This window comes from Pogonomyrmex barbatus, unplaced genomic scaffold, assembly GCF_055798465.1.
Source record: "Pogonomyrmex barbatus isolate J1 unplaced genomic scaffold, ASM5579846v1 scaffold12, whole genome shotgun sequence".
NCBI classification, from domain to species: domain Eukaryota; kingdom Metazoa; phylum Arthropoda; class Insecta; order Hymenoptera; family Formicidae; genus Pogonomyrmex; species Pogonomyrmex barbatus.
In genome coordinates, this window is record NW_028297108.1 from 6,644,727 (window position 1) to 6,664,385 (window position 19,659).

Consider the following 19,659-nt stretch of genomic DNA (forward strand, 5'->3'; position numbering starts at 1 on the left):
ATTTTGTTACAGTATGCGTGACATAAATTATAGATAAATGCGCAGAAATGCACTTTAAAGCCAGCGACACACGATGCTTTTTTTTCTAGTTTTGCTAGTTTGTTAGCTGGATTCGCGTGCTTGTTGAACTCTTGTCTTCAATTGGTATATTTTTTTAGATCCAAAAGAATACACAAATCAGAGACAAGAGCTCACGAGCCCGCACGCAAATCCAGCTAGCAAATCAGCAGGAAAAAAAGCATCGTGTGCCGCTGGCTTAAGGAATCCAACTAATTATGTATATACATATGCATATGATGTAGGCATGAAATGTAATGTAAAATTTGAATTTGACGTTGTGTGCGAAACACTTTGCGCGGCAAAAAGGGTGAATCAAATTTTAACTATTGTCGAAAATGCAGTTTTATTCTACCCTCTTTAATTGAGGGTGAATGTTTACTGTGATATATGAATGAAATTTTCATTCCGCAGCATTTTCTATAACTGGACTACTTTATAACGTACTTTGAAACATATTCTTTTTGAGGAATGTTTTTAGTAGAATTATTCGTACAGTCATAGTCGTATGATATTTGACAATGATGGATAATAACAAAATAATTTCAAGACCGAAGGTTAGATTTTTTCAATTTTCTGATAATGTGCGAGATAAAGAAGAGATCGTTGAACAATGTGAAGAACAACCTGATCCACAAACAAACCGTCCAAGAATTAGAGAAATTCGATCTCTCGAGAAACCTCTCAGAATTGTAGATCCTACCAAATCCACAAGTGTTCTTGAAAAGAATATACCTTTGAATACTCATGATACTGATTCCTCACTAAGATTAGATTGTACTACAAATAAAAATATTCAAAATGCATCTCTACCCGAGAAAAGTACACCAGCAATTTTGCGTAATGTAAATGATATTCGAAATACAAAGAAAAATTGCAAAATATCGCAACTCGATAAGAGTTCTCAAGATGGTTTAAAAGATTGTACAAAGAATTTGCGACAGAAGGGAAAGGAGAACAAGGATACACTAATTAAAAAGATTACATCCAATAAAAATATAAGCAAGACGAAAACAGGAAACTCTCAACATGTACAATCACGAGAAAGATTTAAATCATCCACAAGTAATGATCGTATACAAAAGATAAATGTTGTAGACTTAAAAAAATCAAAAATAAAACCACAATCTGCCTTGAATATTATGAATAAAACAAAAAATCAAGTGACCGAAAGGAGAATTCTTAATGCAAAACCTGTAACATCCAGTGTTATGTCACGTTGTAAAACTGTTACAAAAAATAAAAAAATGTCTCCAGTTAAGAAAACTGTATTGCGTAATGTATCAGGTCCTAAAATCAAAACATCTGTGGGACCAGGAATTTTTTGCAAAATGCAGGATGATAAAATTGTGAAAACAAAAGTAAATGAAGGACATACTGCTACATTGGATTCTCCTATGGATTTGGCACAACCAGAATATAATTCTATTATGTGTATTGTTGATAAGCTAAGAGAACTTGAGCAGCAAAAGATTGTTACAGATATCCATCATTTGCCATCTACACTAAAGAATTGTATCAATGGAAAGGTAAGTCTAAAATACACATATATACATATATATATATATATAAATATAGACACATATCACATGTATTTAGGAGGATTTCTGTCACAGATTTCAGCAGCACTTGATTTCCCATTAGATGAGGCAATTTATACAAATTTGGTAGATTTGAACATAGATGAGAAACAATTGCCATCTATCATTACACGAAGCAAGGATCCAGAACCACGGCAAAAAGATATGACACCAAAACTTTCTGATTTCTTTATACCCGAAGATACAAAGGAGATTTGTGAGGCTGTGCAAGTTAAACCTCGAGTGCCAAAAATTGATGAAAACTGGAATGCTTTCAAAATTAGTGATAGAATACTTGAATGGAAACATAGTATAGATGATATAGATTAGAATGAGTCTTCCTATATATTTTCTGATAAAAAAAAATTGTCTAATTGTCTAAACCAAGTTGCCATATGATGAAAGTATAAAATAATAAGTAGAAAAACGTGAAATAACAAATTGTCAGCTAGAAATATAAAATGTGATTATTTATTTCATATATATTTCAACATATAGAACAAAATAATTAGAGATGATTTTACTCTTATTTTTTACTACTTGTACTAAAAAATGAAATATTACATATGTGACACAATAAAGAATTGATTTTTAATCCTGGAATGAAATTTAACCCTGGAATGAAATTTTTATTGATTTTTCATCAGAATCAAATTCTGATGGCATTGATACTGAATTAATACCACAATACTTCTGTTGTAGATAGAGATAGATACGACGTAGATTGTAGTAAAGACATGTACCGGCCAGAATCATTCCGATTATAACTCCAGCTATGATCACCCTGTTAAGATTTAAATATTTAGATTGGCTTTAATGTTCTAAGTATAATGAATTATCCAAATTAAATATATTTACACAGTGATCCATATATCATAATCTTTGTAGCTGCAGCACACATTTTCATCGCAACAATACTCCCATGATTCACACAAGCCCCATACACAATAATGCGCAGTAGTCTGAAAGTATATGAGAAAAATACAAAATAGCCATTCATATGTTGTAATCAAGCTGCAGACAATTTACAGACATTACAAATTAAGATGTAATGAATGTAAGCTTTGATGAATGTAAGTTTTACATAATACTAATTTTATTGACATCAACGTTGATAAACCATAATCATTGAATCATTATATCATTCTTTTCTTTATGAACATAACACTTTTACAAACGTCATTGATGAGGCAAGAAAAAGTATGATATTCGAGAACATTAAAGTAATGATGTACACATAGAAATTACCGGAAAAATCATGAAACTCCAAATTAATACAAAAAGCTGTATACTGTTTGATAAATACTCCATTGTGTCTCATAATCCTAAACTCATCTAAACTTACATCGATTTGAACTCGAATTTAGGATCGATTATATATTTTGAAACGAGGTTTAAATTATAAAAAAAATTTACTAGAATATCTGCAACTTTATATATCGAAAGATAAATTTCCTCACTTTTGTAATTTTCATCTCGTTTTAAGATACAAATCAATTATTTTCCAACCGATATATTTGAATGTGTTCTAAAATTCAATGCTTAGATATTGAAAATCTATAGTTCATGTGACGTATATTATATATATCAGGGCATAAATTTTTGAACGCATTCTTTGACATAAATTATTTTTCATTTATTACGTCAGAGAGAAACCTGAGAGCAACTATCTCGATCTCTTTCGTGACATCATAGAAATCGCCATAATTATCGCCACTAACGCCTATAAATTGAGCCCGTGGAACTATAAGTCACATCTATTTTATGACACTGCTGATAAAGGGTATATTCCGAACGATAGTTTGACTTATTTTTTTTTCTAAATGTTGGCTACTATGTAACTAAACCGAGAAGTGTTTCGAACTCATCATAATCTGCAAAGATGTCGAAAATTCATTTGGAAATTCAAGATCGTAATAATAAAATATATAACTTTATAATAACAAAAGATATTTATGATTTAGCTCATTGGTAAGTATTATAATAATATTATTGTGGTAAAATTTTGTTATAATTAATATTTTTAGAACTTTCATACGCAGGAAAGTTTTTGATTAAGCAGGAACAGAAATATGCTAAATTAAGTTAAACTATCACTATTCAGAATAAATCCAAAATCATGTCTCGTGAAACAGATGTGATACGTATCCGTGCTACATCTATGAATTGGGATGAAGAATGCATGTGTAATTATATATATCTCTAATAATGAATTCAGTTCGCTATCCATTTTTTTTTATTAATGTTTATATAAATTTTGCACACTATAGAATATTCAAATTGTTGTGTTGGCCTTTGACAAATTTATATATACCACTTTGACAAATTTATACCACAGTACTGTGGTTATGACATGTACAATTTTTTTGAACCGCCATATTGTTGAATATGCACGAATGACAACTATTTCACAGATATTGAGCAGAGTTAACCTACTGTATACTACGTCTACGTACGTATACTGTGATCTTGTCTTACCGAGAGGTATTTGATAGCACACAACGCTGTATAAAACTGCCGTGTAACTCACTCGGGAGGCTATTCAAATGCGCGCGCGCAAGCGAGGGGAACACTGTCTCTCGGCCCGAGATTCACGGGAATCACGAGGAATCAGGAGGAAACGCGCGGGACCTGGCACTCCGCGAGTATTCCGTAGCCGGTCGCTCGATTTGATGGGAAAAAAAAAAAAAACAGAAATGATAATGAGAAGAGGGAAAGAAGAAGGAAAGAAACAGAAAAGATAATGGATGATGTAACAACGACAGCCGAGCGAAAAGGATCAGAAAAGGATCGGTCGTCGATTCGACCTCATGAATTCTAGAGATCAGAGAGAAGCCTGAAGGTCATATCAAACTAGCGGTTACTCTTGCCGTTAGTCTGATATAGCCTTGAGAGAGGCCATCCCGGCCTTTTTCGTAGGACCGTCAAACTCTTCTGTACGCTGTCGCTAGAACGCCCATTTTTTTATACTGGTTTGGTGCTACGTAGCCACATTCATTTTCCGATACTACCGATAAAATCATATTTTGGTCCAAGAAATTATTAAAAATTATTATGAAAATATAAACATTATAAAAAAATATTAAAAATGATAAATATTTAGTTTAGGTTCCTTTCTTCTCCGATTTTGATAAAAATAGCTCATTCGACGCGTTTGTGCACAAAACGAAAGAATCTGGCAGAAAAAAAGCGTCGCCCTGCCTCGCGAACCGGAACCCTGTCATACCAATGAAAAATATCGACATATGCATGTGTTCAGTCGCTCCGCGCAATAATAGAGCGATTTTTTAAATTCTTGTAAAATTGTATAATTATAAATTTTATTTTAAAACAAGATCTATAATTGTTTGATTTCTAAAAGGAAGCCAACTATATTTTCATAATAAAATACGCTCGGATTTTCCACTCGATATCCTTATGTGTCATTTTATCTTTGGTGTTTACCGAATGTTAAACAAGGATAAAATGGTATATGAAAGTACTCGGGTGGGGAATCCGAACGCATCTTTGTGTACAGAAACCATTAACTGCGTTCAGCAGAGAAAGTAGATCAGTGAGCGTTCAGTGATTCTTTAATATGATTGGTTCTTGTCTTTAGATCTTCGTTAAATTTAAGGCCGGTATTCGTAGTCAGTTCTCTATATTTAAGATCGTCTTAAGATAATATTTCAACCAATAGGATAACTGTATGAGCTTACTTAAGATAATCTTAAATATAAGAACGCACCGTGAATACCACCTTAAGCGTAGAAACCAATCATAATAAAGAATCACTAAACACTCACTGATCTGCTTTCTTTCTCGAACGCAGCCATTGACAGTCGGTAACAGTTGATAAGTTTGCAAGTCTGAAATGATCTACTACGCGGGCAACATTGAATAGTTTCGTGCTGGATGCAAGTTGCTGTGAGGTAGCACATAATTTTCTCTCAGATGTTCGAGAGTGATGATTGGATTTTTGACGTGAGTTTTTTAATTGTACGATCTTCTTAGAACTTATCTGATTAATTTACTTAGCGTGTCTTTTCGTACATTGTAACTTTGTCCATGCGCGACAGACAATAGAATGTCTTACACAATGTTTCGTAAACTGATATGTGTATTCTTCGTACTATTCCAGGATGTTTTTGACAATGTGGAAGAAGAAACGAAAACGAAATCCCACCTTCCATGTCAAAATAAAGAAAATACACCGATTGTCAAACGACGTAAACTGGACAATTGTGAGGCTTCATTATCGACGGACGATACTTTTGTTCAAAAGTTATTATCGGATGCTCCAGTTAATATCGTGGATAAAAATACAGCAAAAATGCCTTCCAACAATAGAAACGATTTGTCACAAAGAAATTTGTTAAAAATTTTCCAAAAAAATATCTCTCAAAAGATATTTGACTCTGCAAAAGAGATAAACAAAGATTCAACAGATATACAAAGAGAATCACGAGAGAGTTTTGAGTCCAAGATGAATGCGATATCAAAAGTAATCCAATCTAAAGAATCTAAAAAAAAGAATCATAAATCTGTCACTGATGTAAGAATTGATAAAGAAATAAAATTGATTCGAATATTTCCTGGACCAGCTGGCTTGATACCAGACAGGAAAAATGTTGATATCTCTGATGGATCTTATCTAAATAGTGTTAAAGAATTTGAAAATGAAACAGTAATCAAATGTATTGAGGTGAAGTCTCAAGATGAGAAGAATGTGTTTGAAGAAAAGACTTGGAAACTTTTACTGAATGATTTGCCCAACAATTTTTTGCAGGATTATAGGATTTCCACTGTTAAAAATAGAGCAAATGCTAGTCATTGTGATGTTATGAAAGTGAAATTTGTAGCTGGTATATTGGATTACGTAGATCATAGTTATGACGATCCATTTGTTATATTAAAAGACTCGACAGACAGCATAGAAGGGACTATTCATCGTAACATTGTGTCAACTTATCCTGGTATATTAGAGCCAAACATAGTTATTTTTTTACGTGATGTAGGATTATTAAAAATTACAACAAATGTAGTAACAAATAAATATCATATTTTGATATCTCTAGTTAATTTACTAGCTATATATTCAGATAAAGGTCGGATTATAAGTACATCTTTTATGGATGATATTTCATCTTGTAGTTCAAGTATCGAATCAAATAGAGACGGTTGTAAGCCAGTTTCAAAACTAATTTATGTATCTGAATTGTCAAAGATTGATGAAAATCATGATTTATCTCTGCAAACTAGTTCCTCCGTGAATCAATGTACTTCTATCGCCAATCATAAATCTCACATGGCAAATGATTCGCTATCACATCTGACGAATGAAAAATATGAAAGTAGGCAAAAGAATGATGAAGGTTGCAAAATTATGGATGAAAAGATGTTCGAACGTTTCGATTATTCGATGGACGCAAACAACTTGGATATTGATGATGATTTCTTTATTACCGACTGTGACTTTTTAAAAGAACAGAACTATCCTGATCATTCGTTATCCAAACCTATTTCTCAAGCTAACAAGACCGAGCGATGCGACTTGCAAATACAAAATAAATGTTTAGAAGAAAGAAATACAAAAGAAGAATTGGCAATAGAAAAAAAGAAAAAAGAGCAAAATTCACTACAGACTTTACAGAAATGTGTTACAAATGTGAAAACTCTCAGGGACCATCACGCGCATGAAAATTGTCTTTCGTCTGATGATAGTATGATACATGAAATTTCAAATTTAAACATGAAATCTACTGTGTCAGCAATAAAAGCTAATGTCAAAAATTCAAAAACTTTGGTAAGTTATTTTACCAATGATAAATATGACTCAGACGATGAAATTTTGTCACAATTGGACGTAGATAGTAACAACTTTGTAACCTAAGGAAGAATGCTAAGAAGAAGTATATTTTCATCAATATATCGATATAAAAACGTATCGTGTGTTGCATGTCGTGTGTCACGCCTAATTAAATTTGAATGCACGGTACATCGACACAACTTGTATAAAGAGTAAATCTCAATGTATAAATGATGTATAAACATATTACATGAATAATGCCTAAGATAAAGTCGAATTAACTGTTGTTAAAATAGAATGTATTATAATGTTATAATGTACACATAAGTACGCGCGCGCAAAAGAAATATACGTCTATTCCAGAATTATTGCAGATAAAGAACTGTTTGTCAGATTTATATTTTGTCACTTTATCTTTTAATTTATAAGATTATTCATTTAAGGTCATTTCATAAAGTTAAGCACACGTTAGCTTTCGATAACAAGATATTATATGTTCAATCAGTAGAAGGAAAAATGTGAATTATTTCTATTATGTATTACAACTTTACAATGCGCATTGCATATACGTGATATATATGTATATATATATATATATATATATATATATGTCCAAGTTTTTATCGAAAGTGTGTGACAAAGCGCATAGCTATGATCGTGTAATGCGATAGATATAAGGTATGCGGTACGTTATAACTAGACGGATATTGTATTGTAACTGAAATATTCGTGAAAAACTAAAATATTCGTTAGCTACGACATACCTCGACTAACAAAAACTTGATAAAACGAAATTTCTCTATCTAATTCGTATCTGTTTGATTGCAAACTACATAACCGACCTGTATGTCGCCGCGCTCTTTAATCTCTATAGTCATTTTATAACTCGGACAAATTATGATTCATAATACTCTTCACCGGATTATCGGACGGATACATCTCAAGGTCGATCTAATGGATATGCATTGATATATATATGCCAACTATATCGATCTCGTTAATGCTTTTCTCTTTTTTTAATTTTTATCAAACTCGATAGATTTCTAATCGGTATCGGAGAAGAGAGGTGATTACATAGAAATACGAGGCGTTGGAAACAATAAACGATAAACTTGTAACTAGAATTTAAGTAGATTCATCGTTATCATCCTTATGCGTTTTGTTATCTACGCAAACGTGTACGGGACCGTATGCGGCTATAAATAGTATTTGCCGTGTTTATTTTAATAAAGAGACAATCGAGCTTACCGTACCGAAAAAAATATACGAAGGAGAGGGGGATTACAGATGACAAAATATGGGATAAGGAGATCGTAGCACCTGGATTAAAAGTTATTGTTTTGCACGGCATTTTCCGTGCAAAACGATAACTTTGCCTTTCGTTTTATCAAAATTAATCTCGTGATTCCGCATATACATATTTATTCCTTTTCGCAACACGCACGACGTCAATGTCAAAATTTCTACATTACGTCTTTTTCGCTCGATATTCAACGATATTGAATGAAAGTTCCATGAATGACAAACAGAACGTTGAATCTTTCCAGTGCCATGTTCAATTTTAATATTTCTATGAACGATTCCATCTAAATCAAGATGGAAATATTCATTGTCACTACCTGTGCGTGTGTACCCATGTTGTTCACACTCGTTTTAAGAGCGTGAGCTGAAGACGATAAAAAAGATGTAAAAACCAACGACAATTACATATTGTTACGTGTATTTACGTAACGAAATTATTGGCGATTTCCTTGCGACGACATTCGTGCGACAGCGCATATATATGTGCTTATCTTTATTCGTAAATTGAAAAGGTCTGTTTTCTATGATTGTACCGATATACATTTATTATACTTAAAACAAAGTAGATGTATGTTTGAAGTTTACGAGAAAAGAAATTTTAGAAATAGGAAACAAACTTAAAGTTACTTGATATTCGTAGCTTTAGATTTTTGCGCGCGCGCGTTTTCTATGTGTGCGTCCTTATCTTTTTTTCGCATGGACTTTTTCTCTTGTTAAATAAATTGTCATCAAATGAACTTGATATCACAGCGATGTTTCGCTAATGACAGACAAAATTAAAGAAAGAGAGAAAAAGAATATCTTGCGGTTCTCTTAATCATTCTCTTTCTCTTTTCTTTTACTAATAAGAGAGAGAGAGAGAGAGAGAGAGAGAGAGAGAGACCATATGGCCTTAAATATTTTCCTCTCTTTCCATATATTATTCGTTTTACGCTCGATCTAATTACGTCACGTTTATAACTATAGTTAATAATAGTGTTCAAGTCATTTCCTTATATACAGATGTAAATTACTCCATCTCGTGTATTCATTTTCCAATTTTGCACTTAAGACCGAGAATCTTTCAAATCTTCTGAATTTACGTAAATTATTATTATTATTATTATTACAATTAGATTGGAATTAAAATGTTGCGTTCCCGAACACAGAGACAGTCACCTGAAGATTATCATTCCGTTATGTTCGTAATTGATCAAATGATTTTTACCGCTATACTACCTAAATACAAACTAATCGCAGCGAGATAATGCACGCGTGTAACAATTAACGCGAAAAATACCGGCGCGTTCGGCCTCATCTCGCGAATAAGCAATTCGACACGACAGATAAAATATAAAACGTATTTTTAATAACGTTTCGCTCGTCAATCGTTACGTTTGACAATTCGCTCGAACCTTGTCTCTCTCTCTCTCTCTGGATTTCGTTCGAAAGCCTCATTGTAATTCCGTCCTCGTCTCGCCGCGGGAAAACATTCTCGCTATTAACATTGCGAAAGTGTCGAAATCAGCGAGGATGGAAGAGGAGAAGGGGTGAGTTGATCGCACCTTATCCGCGCGGGCGTCGAGCGGGGCCGCCGCGCGCGCGAATCGAGGTAACGCGGCACGAAAGGCACGCCGCGCGCGCCCGCTCCGCTCCCGCTTCCTTTTAGTTGCGGTAAGCACGTGACACGTGACAGTGCGGTCCGATGCGCTCGAGGCACGCCAGCGAGGGGGAAAGGGGGGAAAAAAAAGAACACGCCGGGAGATATTACTAAAGAATATTAACCGCGACAGAGCCACCGAGTCGTGATTCAGTCGTGGAAATTCGCTCGTCGCTGACGAACTCGACTGGTGGAGCATCCAAAGTTCACTTCGTTGACCTTGCGCCGACGTACGAGACGATAACGAGACGCTCTCCGTGGCTTCCGCCTCGCGGTTCCGCCGCTGATCGCTCGAGATTTTCGAGTCAGTTTCGACGGACGGCGGACGAGTCGTTTTATAAATCTGTGTCGCGTCGGCCTCGCGCGCACTCGAGCGAGTCGATCAACGAGTACACCCGTGCGCGTTATCCCGCCTGCGATTCCGAATATCTCGACGACCCGTTGTCGACGGACATTTTCGAAAATTCCGGACGCTACGAAAATCGACTTGAAATCGACGAAAGGGCGTGCGAGCGCGCCTGCGTATCTTGTCACGCGCGCGCCAAATCGCCCGCTCTTGCCGCCATCGAGGAGAAGGAAGCGGCAAATACATCGAACAAATATTCGATAGCTATTCGAAAAGTATCGCATTCGTATGTATTTCTGTGTCTACGTTTTCTGCGTCTGTATCATGTTGATTCGTTATCGTCACTCGCCGTTCTCGCCGCTGCCGTAATTGATCATTATGTGCGCGACGGACGTCTCTGTATAAAAAAGAGAAGAGAACGAACAAAAAGTTGGAGCGCATCTTTCGCATCTTTCCAAGACGTGTAGATTATAAGAAGTCTGTCATGTCCTTTCAATGGAATTTCTTGCACAATTCATCTGTCCTCCTTTTCTCCCCCGCGTTGGATGAAGATGAACCGTGCAAGAAATTAGTTAGTAAGAGGAACAGACCTGAGCTTGTTTCCTGATCCCGCGTTAAAACTTCCTATCTCGCTCTTGTCAAACTTCAAATATATTTCATGTTAACGAATGTACACCAGTTCAGCTAGAAAAAATAGATCATACGTGTACGAATAATGAGGTATCATTTGATACGCGCTTCTATTCCCATACACAACCATAGCGCAGACCTCCAAGGGATGTTCTAAAGGGACGTCCAAAAGATGTCTTCGGATAAAGTGTGCTGTATGGATTAAGGCACAAATATCGATATATACACGAATACGAAATAATTGATTCGAATAAATTGTAGGAGAAAGGTCGTTTGCAATTCGAATGCTACATCCTTCTCGTTGCGACATTTAGATATTCTTTCGAACGTCTAACGGTCTGTTTAGAGATTTTATACATTGAATTGTGTCTGATTTCGTAAATTTGCTTATCGATTTATTAAAGGGGAAATTAAACTAAATTTCATTATATTTCATTAGCTTTAAGCTGATGCTGCTTTAAATCCGTTAAAAATAACTGCATGTGATATAAGTAATTATTCCAAATTTATAAATATAAATTCAATAAAAAGAATTTTATTAAATACCTAAGATCTAGTCGATTAAGGAATGTCCTCTGATCTGTTCTTTAAATATGTTTATAATACTTTAATATCCATTACACGTGCCAAAATTGCTTAAAATTAACATTTCACTTAATAATTTTTGTAGCAATATATGTATATATGTACACATATATCGGAGATATAATTATATGATAAACAGATACTTTTTCAGGAATATTAACTAAATTAATGTTATCTGCGCAGATAAAGTTAAGTTGTTTTGTACTAGATGAGCCGTATCATTTATCAACTTTGTACACAAGGATCATCGGGCATATTCGCACCGTGTGCATCTTGGTTTAAATATTCGTGCATCTTGACTGTGCTGACTCGGTAGCAATTTGATAATAATTAATTTTTCTCAAACTTACAAACTATAATTTATACATTTATACATCGTTTTATTGTTACTTTTGTATCATATTAGGAAAAATGCGTTAGAAAAATGTAATGAAAATTTCGAAACACGCATTGGCGCGCGCATGCGCGTGCGCTCGCAATATTTTCACACACGCTTCACGCATGTCGCGTATCAATCCCCTTACCCATAATTACAATGTGCAATATACACGCTCCTACGAGCTATTGCGAAAATCGAGGTAGAACGCAATCGCGTGATTGGCTTTGCAGAAGGACAGATTAGAGGTGATAAATTGACGTAACGCAGATTAACGCAACATCCGTTTCGTGCTGTAAACGAAATATACTTACTTTGATTGCTTACTCGATTTTCAAATAATCATATCTATAAAATGTTTATCTAGATGGATGATAGCGGTCTTTTAATATAAGAGAGATGTGTAGTATAATAGATATCGCCAGAACTTTTTTGTTACGCAACGTTGACGAAACGTTTTTTCGTGTCTTTAACGTACGAAAACCCTAATCTTTAAACAAGCGTGTTTTTATACAGGCATTTCTTATACAGGCGACACATAGTTGGCGGCAAAGAAAAAAATCTGTCTTGTGACAGATTATTGAATCGTAACAAGAGAACTTGTCGAAAGTACGGAACAATTTAATCGAGCAAAGTCGAAGTTATGGTCGATGCCAATGGTAAGTATGAAAGAACAAAACGCGGAACACAGTGATCGGTAGATTGCCGTATTTGATGTCAATTTTTTCTATTTCGATATTCTAATATTTTAGTATGTCGCCCCTGTCTTTATAGTATATACAATATTTTGGAATAAATAAAAAAATCGAATAAAGACCGGCGAAAATTGAATATAAAGCAACGCAATTTTTCTTCATGAAATATATATCATTGTATAATATACTGTTGAAATATTTTTTATAACGCGTTATACTTTTTTATTTTTTTTTATAAATAATTTTAATGTGTATGTCGACGAGTGGCAAGTAAGGAAATTATTTCTAAAAAAATTTATAGCTTCTCTCTCTCTTTCTCTCTCTATTGAAATTTTTCATCTTCAAACTCGCACATTTGCATTTTTATGTTTACACAATAAAATAGAAGATAAGATTCTCAATAGAGAAGAAAACATAAAAAAATAATCTATATAATATACATAGATAGATTATCACGAACTGTTTTTTTATTATTTATCTTTTATAAACATCGATATACATTACGGATAACTTTACTTACGTCATTTCTTTCTCAGGGGTGAACGACAACAAAAAGTCAGACATTTTGTGGCAGAAAATTCAAACTGATCAAAATGAACATCTGGTATATCGTTATCTTTTTGCACTAAATCTATAATCATATATATTTTTATAATTTGCGTTATTTATATATGTGATATGATATTTTAGTATATTTACGGATTCGAAAAAAGTTCACTCAGAACCACTTTGACATATATATCGTACATATTGTCTATCGGATGGATTCGGCTATTTTTTCATTGGTATCCTCGGTTACATTTGTATGCGACTCATCGAAAATGTGCTTTAAGTCGATCAACGAAAATACTCGCGATCGTAAGTTTCCTCCACTTGTTATTATTATTACATTACACGCTATAAATCGTCACCATTGTGATTCACTGTAAAATTAAATCACATATATTTATTAATTTTATCTATAATAATAACAATAAATAATAAATAGGATGATTATCAAGGATACAAGTCATATTTTGTACAAGATGTCAGCGAAATTTCTATTAAAGACATAAGGTAAATTTAACATGCGATATTAAAAGGACGATGAAAGGAATGAAACGAATTTCAGATTGGTTAATTCTATTACTACATTATCACTTTCAGTGCAGAAAATTTGTCAGCCATTTTGGATACCGTCGATCAAGAGCTCTTAGAGAAAGTAAGGGGCAAGAAACTCAAAATTAATTTAGAAAATGGCACACGTTGCGAGGTTTACGAATACAGGGCTTTTTGGTGCAAAAAGAAGTGTTATATCTGGGACACTACGACAAATATATTTTCGAGACTCATGGGATTTGACTATGGTACACGGTGTTCCGATTTTCACCTTTCGCACAGTAATGGCCTGTCCAAGGAAGAGCAGTTACTTAGGTGACTTTCCAGATATATATATATATGTGTGTGTGTGTGTGTGTGTGTGTGTGTGTGTGTGTGTGTGTGTAACGTTCAACGAGTCGATTCTCACACGAAAACGTATTAAAGCCGTTAAAAGTGCGAGTTCTCTCTTTCACTTGTGTCATTTTATCTTCGTTACAGGCGTATTGTATATGGAAATAACGATATCGTTGTACCGCTTCAAAGTATTGGTGTATTACTACTGCTCGAAGTTTTAAATCCATTCTACATTTTTCAAGTATTTACCTTGTGCGTATGGATTGTGGAAGAGTATATTTATTATCCCATTGCTATAGTGTTAATGTCACTGTTCAGCATAACGAGCTCTATAGTGCAAACGCGTAGGGTACGTAGAAAAAGGAAAATGTCTTGCAAGACAATTATGACATAACAAATATGACATTATTTTTAGAACCAAAAGAATCTACGCGGTACCGTTGCGTCGTCAGGAAGTATACGCGTACTTCGCGACATTGGTATCTTCGAGGATATCTCTAATAAGGAATTGGTACCCGGCGATGTTATAGAATTACCGAAACATCAAGCGACTTTGGTATGCGATGCGGTTCTACTATCTGGCCAGTGTATATTAAACGAGTCCATGCTAACAGGTAAAATTAATTTAATTATATATTGACACTTTAATTTTTTACAACAAACATCAGAAAAAAAGGCTCTCTGTCTTTCTTTTTTCATATTCATGTTTACATTTATTGAAAGAAGAGGTCATTTATTTGATCAATTTCAGGTGAATCTGTACCAATAATGAAAACATCTTTACCATTACATCATGCCTTGTATGACACTAAAGAATATTCGCACCACACATTGTACAGCGGCACCACTATAATACAAACTAGGTACGAAATGTAATATTTCTCTCTCTCTCTCTCTCTCTCTCTCTCTCTCTCTCTCTCTCTTCCTTTTCTCTTTCTCTCTCTCTTTTTCTCTCTGCAGCTGTTAATATTTATAATTAATTATGAATAATCAATAGACAATATATTCCGTAGGTGCCATGGCGATCAACCAGTTCTTGCAAGAGTAATTAAAACTGGTTTTCTAACTAACAGAGGTGCCTTAATCGCCGCTATACTATATCCACCTCCAACAGATTTCAAATTCGATAAAGACTCTTATAAATTTATTGGCATCTTGGCATTTATCGCAATCTGTGGCTGCATATATACTGTAATACTTAAGGTAATCTCGAACGTCTTCAAACAAATATTTATACATACTTGTATCCTTCATACTTGTATCATTTATCTGTTTGATTAACTTGTTAATAAAGAGATAAAAGATCGATATCCACGGTAGCAATTAAGAATAATAATAATAATATTACGATAAATAATTTAGGTTTCGATGAGACAGAAAGTTCAGGACACAGTGATAAAAGCGTTAGATCTTATTACGATAGTCGTACCACCGGCATTGCCAGCCGCGATGATTATAGGAAAGCTGTACGCTCAAGAGAGATTGAAACGTGCGCAAATCTATTGTATTAATAACAGGGTTATAAATGTTTCCGGCAGCATAAATTGCATATGTTTCGATAAGGTGAGAGGGAGAGAAAGATAGAAAAGGAGAATAATGTCGCAGCCACGTGGTCGCGGGACAAGCGAGCAATTCGATACTATTACGCCAACGATTGTACTTTCTCTCATTTTTCTCACTTTGACATCGTGTCCGCAGACGGGAACATTGACCGAGGATGGATTGGACATGTGGGGTATAGTACCATGTTCGAACGGCTTCTTCGGCGAAGCCGTGACGGATGTACCCAAACTTAAAGATCATCCCCTTTTCGAAGGGATGCTAGTTTGTCATAGTTTAACACTTCTCGACGGAGAACTTTGCGGAGATCCTTTGGATGCAAAGGTAAGGCAGTGCTTTTACTTTTATCGAAGATCATGCTTTACAATTTGACGTCTCGATACGACACATCGTGACGACACGTTACACGTTACAGATGTTTGAAAGTACTAAATGGATATTAAAAGATTCAGATTGCGTGCATGTAGACAAACATGATGTGATAGCGTCGATGATCGTGAGGCCACCGGAGAGCATAAGTTTGACGCAAAATGCGAATGAAATCACGGAGATTGGTATAATACAGCGTTATCAGTTTTCAAGTGCCTTACAACGGATGTCCGTGATTGTACATGCATCAGGATCAGATGATTTCAGAGCTTATACGAAAGGCTCTCCCGAGATGATAATCAATCTAAGCAAAATGGAAACTGTACCGAGTGACATTTCGCTCGTGATGGAGCAATTTACGAAACAGGGATTTCGCGTGATAGCTATGGGTCGTAGGACGACAATTTCCAAAAGCAGTGCAGAGGTAATAACGTGCACGATTTTCCTTTTCGTAAATGAACGATTTTGACGTCTCTATGTCTCTATGTGATATTTCCTAAAGATCGTATATGTCCGTAGATATTGAGATTATCTCGTGATGTGGTTGAACGGGACTTGGAATTCTTGGGATTAATTATTTTGGAAAATCGTTTGAAACGACCGACGACGCCAGTGATTACTGAACTGAGGGAAGCCAACATACGCGTGGTGATGATTACAGGTTCAAACGATATATCAGACGTCAATATAAATTTCTCCGTAATTATTATTATTATTCGCATCGTCATAATGGAATTGACTTTTCATTTTCAGGAGATAACATTCAGACCGCGATGAGTGTCGCTAGAGAATGCGGAATACTTTCGATCGAGGAACAACTTATAGACGTAACCGTAATTTCGAATGAGGAAAAAGATCATCCAGAGCTAACTTTCAATGTTCAATCTCGATCTTCAAAATTGGTAAACCCCTAATTGATTCGAAAAATTCTCTTTTTTCGAACGGAATAGTTATACATAGGATTTAACATATTTTTCAACGTGTTGTTCTCGCAGAGTCAAGAGCACTCGACAGTACTAACGATTAAAGATGTGGAACGTGGTATAGCCAATTGCAATTACAGATTTGCTTTAACGGGTCACGCGTGGCACGTGATGCGGGAATATTATCCCGAGCTTGTGGACCGCGTTTGCGTACGCAGTGCGATATTCGCCAGAATGAGCAGCGATCAGAAGCAACAATTGGTTGTGGAGCTAATGCGACTCGGTTATTACGTAGGTACGTAAATGTCTCGAAAATGCAGAGGGAAATGCGAACATATGTATGATAAACGTGCCAAGTACAAATATAACATGAAAAATATTGTGTACACGATGTTAGCCATGTGCGGAGACGGCGCCAACGATTGCGGAGCGTTAAGAGCTGCACATGTCGGTATATCGCTTTCCGAAGCGGAATCCAGGTGAGTATATATATATATATATATATATATATATATATATATATATATATATATATTTTATCCATTACTCGTTCAATTGTCTGCTGTCCTTTTGATCTTGCTATTTCTTTCTTCTTTATGAATCAATAATTTTCATTATTCTCTTTTGCAGTGTGGCCAGCCCCTTTACTTCGAAGATATCCGATATAAGTTGCGTCCCAAAAGTAATAAGGGAAGGACGCGCTGCTTTAGTTACGTCATTTGGAATTTTTAAATTTATGGTCGCGTATTCTCTCACTGAATTCTTATCTGTCATAATACTGTACTCCATAAATTCGAACTTGACGGATCTACAATTTTTATTTATCGATATCTGTCTAATTATCAACTTTGCCTTTTTCTTCGGTAAGACTCACGCGTATAAGAAAAAATTATCCAAGATAGCACCGATGACCAGTCTACTAAGCCTCATTCCGCTTTTATCTCTAACGCTACACATGCTCGTAATGATCATTTTTCAAGCAACAGCATATCACGGCGTTCGGCAATTCTCATGGTATAAACCAGCTAATCTTACCAGGATTAACGATACTGACAAGGCTGTATATGCGTGTTACGAAAACTACTCTGTCTTTTGTATCTCCATGTTTCAATACATCACGTTAGCGATTGTATTTTCACGGGGGAAACCCTATAGACGCGCGATCTATACGAACGGTGCGTTTATGTTTTCCTTATTTTTATTAACGATTATATGCGCGTATATTACAGTTTACCCTGCGGAGTGGTTAAAAAACGCACTCGAAATGACTGTACTACCATCTTCTTACGATTGGAAGATAATTATCCTAGCGCTCGCTTTAATCAATTTTCTCATTTGCTTTTTCGTTGAAGATTTCGCGATAGAGCGTGTCTTTGAGACCTTAAGGAGAAAATTATACAAGCCAGAAAAATCCAAGAAATGCTATGTCAGGCTAGAATATGAATTAAAGAACTGTGAAAATTGGTCCAAATTTAAGAAACAATTATCGACACTATCTATCCTGAGAAAAGAAGATAATTTACAGAATATTGCGAAAAATACACCAAACAGCTATCACCCGATTGAAGTTTCGAATCAAAACGTCAATGATTTTAATAATTCAACCAAGCCACAAAGTGGACAGATCAAAGAAAACGGATTCGAAAATTTTGGTTTTATAAACGATCAAGTATAATGACAATCTCTCGCATAATGAATTCATTTTCAATTATTTTTTTTAATTACAAACATAAAAATTCGCATTGACAAATATGTACAGAATATTCGAATATTATGTACGTTTTATTCTGTTTTAATGGATAGAAACGAGCAACGATATTTTTGTACATCAAGTTTACGAGATGTACAGCTTATTATTTTCATTAAAATGTGACACCTTATATATTAAACTTGAAAGAACAAGAGAAGGAGATAGAAGAGAAAAACAGAATTATAATTAAAAAATATTTGTATAAATATTATATCATATAAATAATACATTAACGTTGCATGTGTTTCGTTATTATTAAATGTAATTGTTAATTAGTGTAGATGGTCCAATAATATATATAGACAGTATTTACAAAAATATCGATGAATTCATGTCATGTAATATTGCTGTACTATAGTTGTATTATGTTGTAACATGTCAAAGATATTTAGTTATTCGAAAAAGACTTCAATTATGCATCCAATATCTACTCTAGAGAAATGTCGCATCTACGTGATAAATAAACATAAATAGTAGATACCATTTTGTCGTTTCATTTTAGTGATAATGTATGACACACATTTAAGTTATAAATTATGTACATGAGTATACGAATATTTTGATACAAGATAAAAATGTAATAAATGTTTATGTATACTGTTTGTACAATATATTAACGAAAATT

General features: G+C 34.6%; 4 protein-coding genes across 8 annotated transcripts; 3 read left to right on the forward strand and 1 right to left on the reverse strand.

Moving 5' to 3' along the window:
* The first annotated feature begins 214 nt into the window (after nt 1–214).
* Nucleotides 215–2,232, forward strand: LOC105431223 (uncharacterized). 3 transcript variants are annotated; one of them, XM_089071556.1, is made up of 3 exons: nt 216–367; nt 472–1,586; nt 1,674–2,232. In XM_089071556.1, exons 2-3 carry the CDS (start codon nt 579–581, stop codon nt 1,965–1,967), a joined length of 1,302 nt encoding a protein of 433 aa, XP_088927682.1. In that variant the 5' UTR covers nt 216–367; nt 472–578; the 3' UTR covers nt 1,968–2,232. The 3 variants fall into 3 exon arrangements, with proteins under 3 accessions (XP_088927683.1, XP_088927682.1, XP_011643573.2); XM_089071557.1 differs by having other exon boundaries at nt 215–1,586; nt 1,657–1,943; XM_011645271.2 differs by having other exon boundaries at nt 223–1,586.
* LOC105431222 (uncharacterized) lies at nt 2,087–3,127 on the reverse strand. 2 transcript variants are annotated; one of them, XM_089071578.1, is made up of 3 exons: nt 3,098–3,127; nt 2,496–2,599; nt 2,087–2,421 (listed from the first exon to the last, which is right to left on the reverse strand). In XM_089071578.1, the coding sequence occupies exons 1-3, from the start codon at nt 3,110–3,112 to the stop codon at nt 2,247–2,249; spliced, it is 294 nt and encodes a 97-aa protein (XP_088927704.1). In that variant the 5' UTR covers nt 3,113–3,127; the 3' UTR covers nt 2,087–2,246. The 2 variants fall into 2 exon arrangements, with proteins under 2 accessions (XP_088927704.1, XP_011643572.2); XM_011645270.3 differs by lacking the exon at nt 3,098–3,127 and adding an exon at nt 2,886–3,049.
* Nucleotides 3,128–5,440: 2,313 nt separating this feature from the next.
* On the forward strand, nt 5,441–9,525 carry LOC105431232 (uncharacterized). The gene is made up of 2 exons (XM_011645287.3): nt 5,441–5,600; nt 5,758–9,525. Exons 1-2 carry the CDS (start codon nt 5,571–5,573, stop codon nt 7,507–7,509), a joined length of 1,782 nt encoding a protein of 593 aa, XP_011643589.2. The 5' UTR covers nt 5,441–5,570; the 3' UTR covers nt 7,510–9,525.
* Nucleotides 9,526–10,386: 861 nt separating this feature from the next.
* LOC105431233 (polyamine-transporting ATPase 13A3) lies at nt 10,387–19,517 on the forward strand. Of its 2 annotated transcripts, none has more exons than XM_089071431.1 (18): nt 10,387–10,998; nt 12,820–12,962; nt 13,535–13,602; nt 13,689–13,856; nt 13,987–14,054; nt 14,145–14,411; nt 14,577–14,781; nt 14,848–15,046; nt 15,184–15,295; nt 15,446–15,635; nt 15,795–15,995; nt 16,131–16,316; nt 16,408–16,785; nt 16,881–17,022; nt 17,115–17,263; nt 17,357–17,579; nt 17,682–17,763; nt 17,915–19,517. In XM_089071431.1, exons 2-18 carry the CDS (start codon nt 12,947–12,949, stop codon nt 18,957–18,959), a joined length of 3,699 nt encoding a protein of 1,232 aa, XP_088927557.1. In that variant the 5' UTR covers nt 10,387–10,998; nt 12,820–12,946; the 3' UTR covers nt 18,960–19,517. The 2 variants fall into 2 exon arrangements, with proteins under 2 accessions (XP_088927557.1, XP_088927556.1); XM_089071430.1 differs by having other exon boundaries at nt 12,835–12,962.
* Nucleotides 19,518–19,659: the final 142 nt, after the last annotated feature.

What these genes read in the sequence shown, in the direction of transcription:
- LOC105431223 (XM_089071556.1), top strand. Translation starts at nt 579, where the DNA reads ATGATGGATAATAACAAAATAATTTCAAGACCGAAGGTTAGATTTTTT. An exon ending in AGAATTGTATCAATGGAAAG is followed by an intron (nt 1,587 to 1,673) that starts GTAAGTCTAAAA and finishes TTTCTGTCACAG; the next exon opens with ATTTCAGCAGCACTTGATTT.
- LOC105431222 (XM_011645270.3), bottom strand. Translation starts at nt 2,948, where the DNA reads ATGGAGTATTTATCAAACAGTATACAGCTTTTTGTATTAATTTGGAGT. An exon ending in GGAGTTTCATGATTTTTCCG is followed by an intron (nt 2,600 to 2,885) that starts GTAATTTCTATG and finishes ATATACTTTCAG; the next exon opens with ACTACTGCGCATTATTGTGT. An exon ending in TATGATATATGGATCACTGT is followed by an intron (nt 2,422 to 2,495) that starts GTAAATATATTT and finishes AAATCTTAACAG; the next exon opens with GGTGATCATAGCTGGAGTTA.
- LOC105431232 (XM_011645287.3), top strand. Translation starts at nt 5,571, where the DNA reads ATGTTCGAGAGTGATGATTGGATTTTTGAC. An exon ending in GTGATGATTGGATTTTTGAC is followed by an intron (nt 5,601 to 5,757) that starts GTGAGTTTTTTA and finishes GTACTATTCCAG; the next exon opens with GATGTTTTTGACAATGTGGA.
- LOC105431233 (XM_089071431.1), top strand. An exon ending in CTGATCAAAATGAACATCTG is followed by an intron (nt 13,603 to 13,688) that starts GTATATCGTTAT and finishes ATGATATTTTAG; the next exon opens with TATATTTACGGATTCGAAAA. An exon ending in ATTGCATATGTTTCGATAAG is followed by an intron (nt 15,996 to 16,130) that starts GTGAGAGGGAGA and finishes TCGTGTCCGCAG; the next exon opens with ACGGGAACATTGACCGAGGA.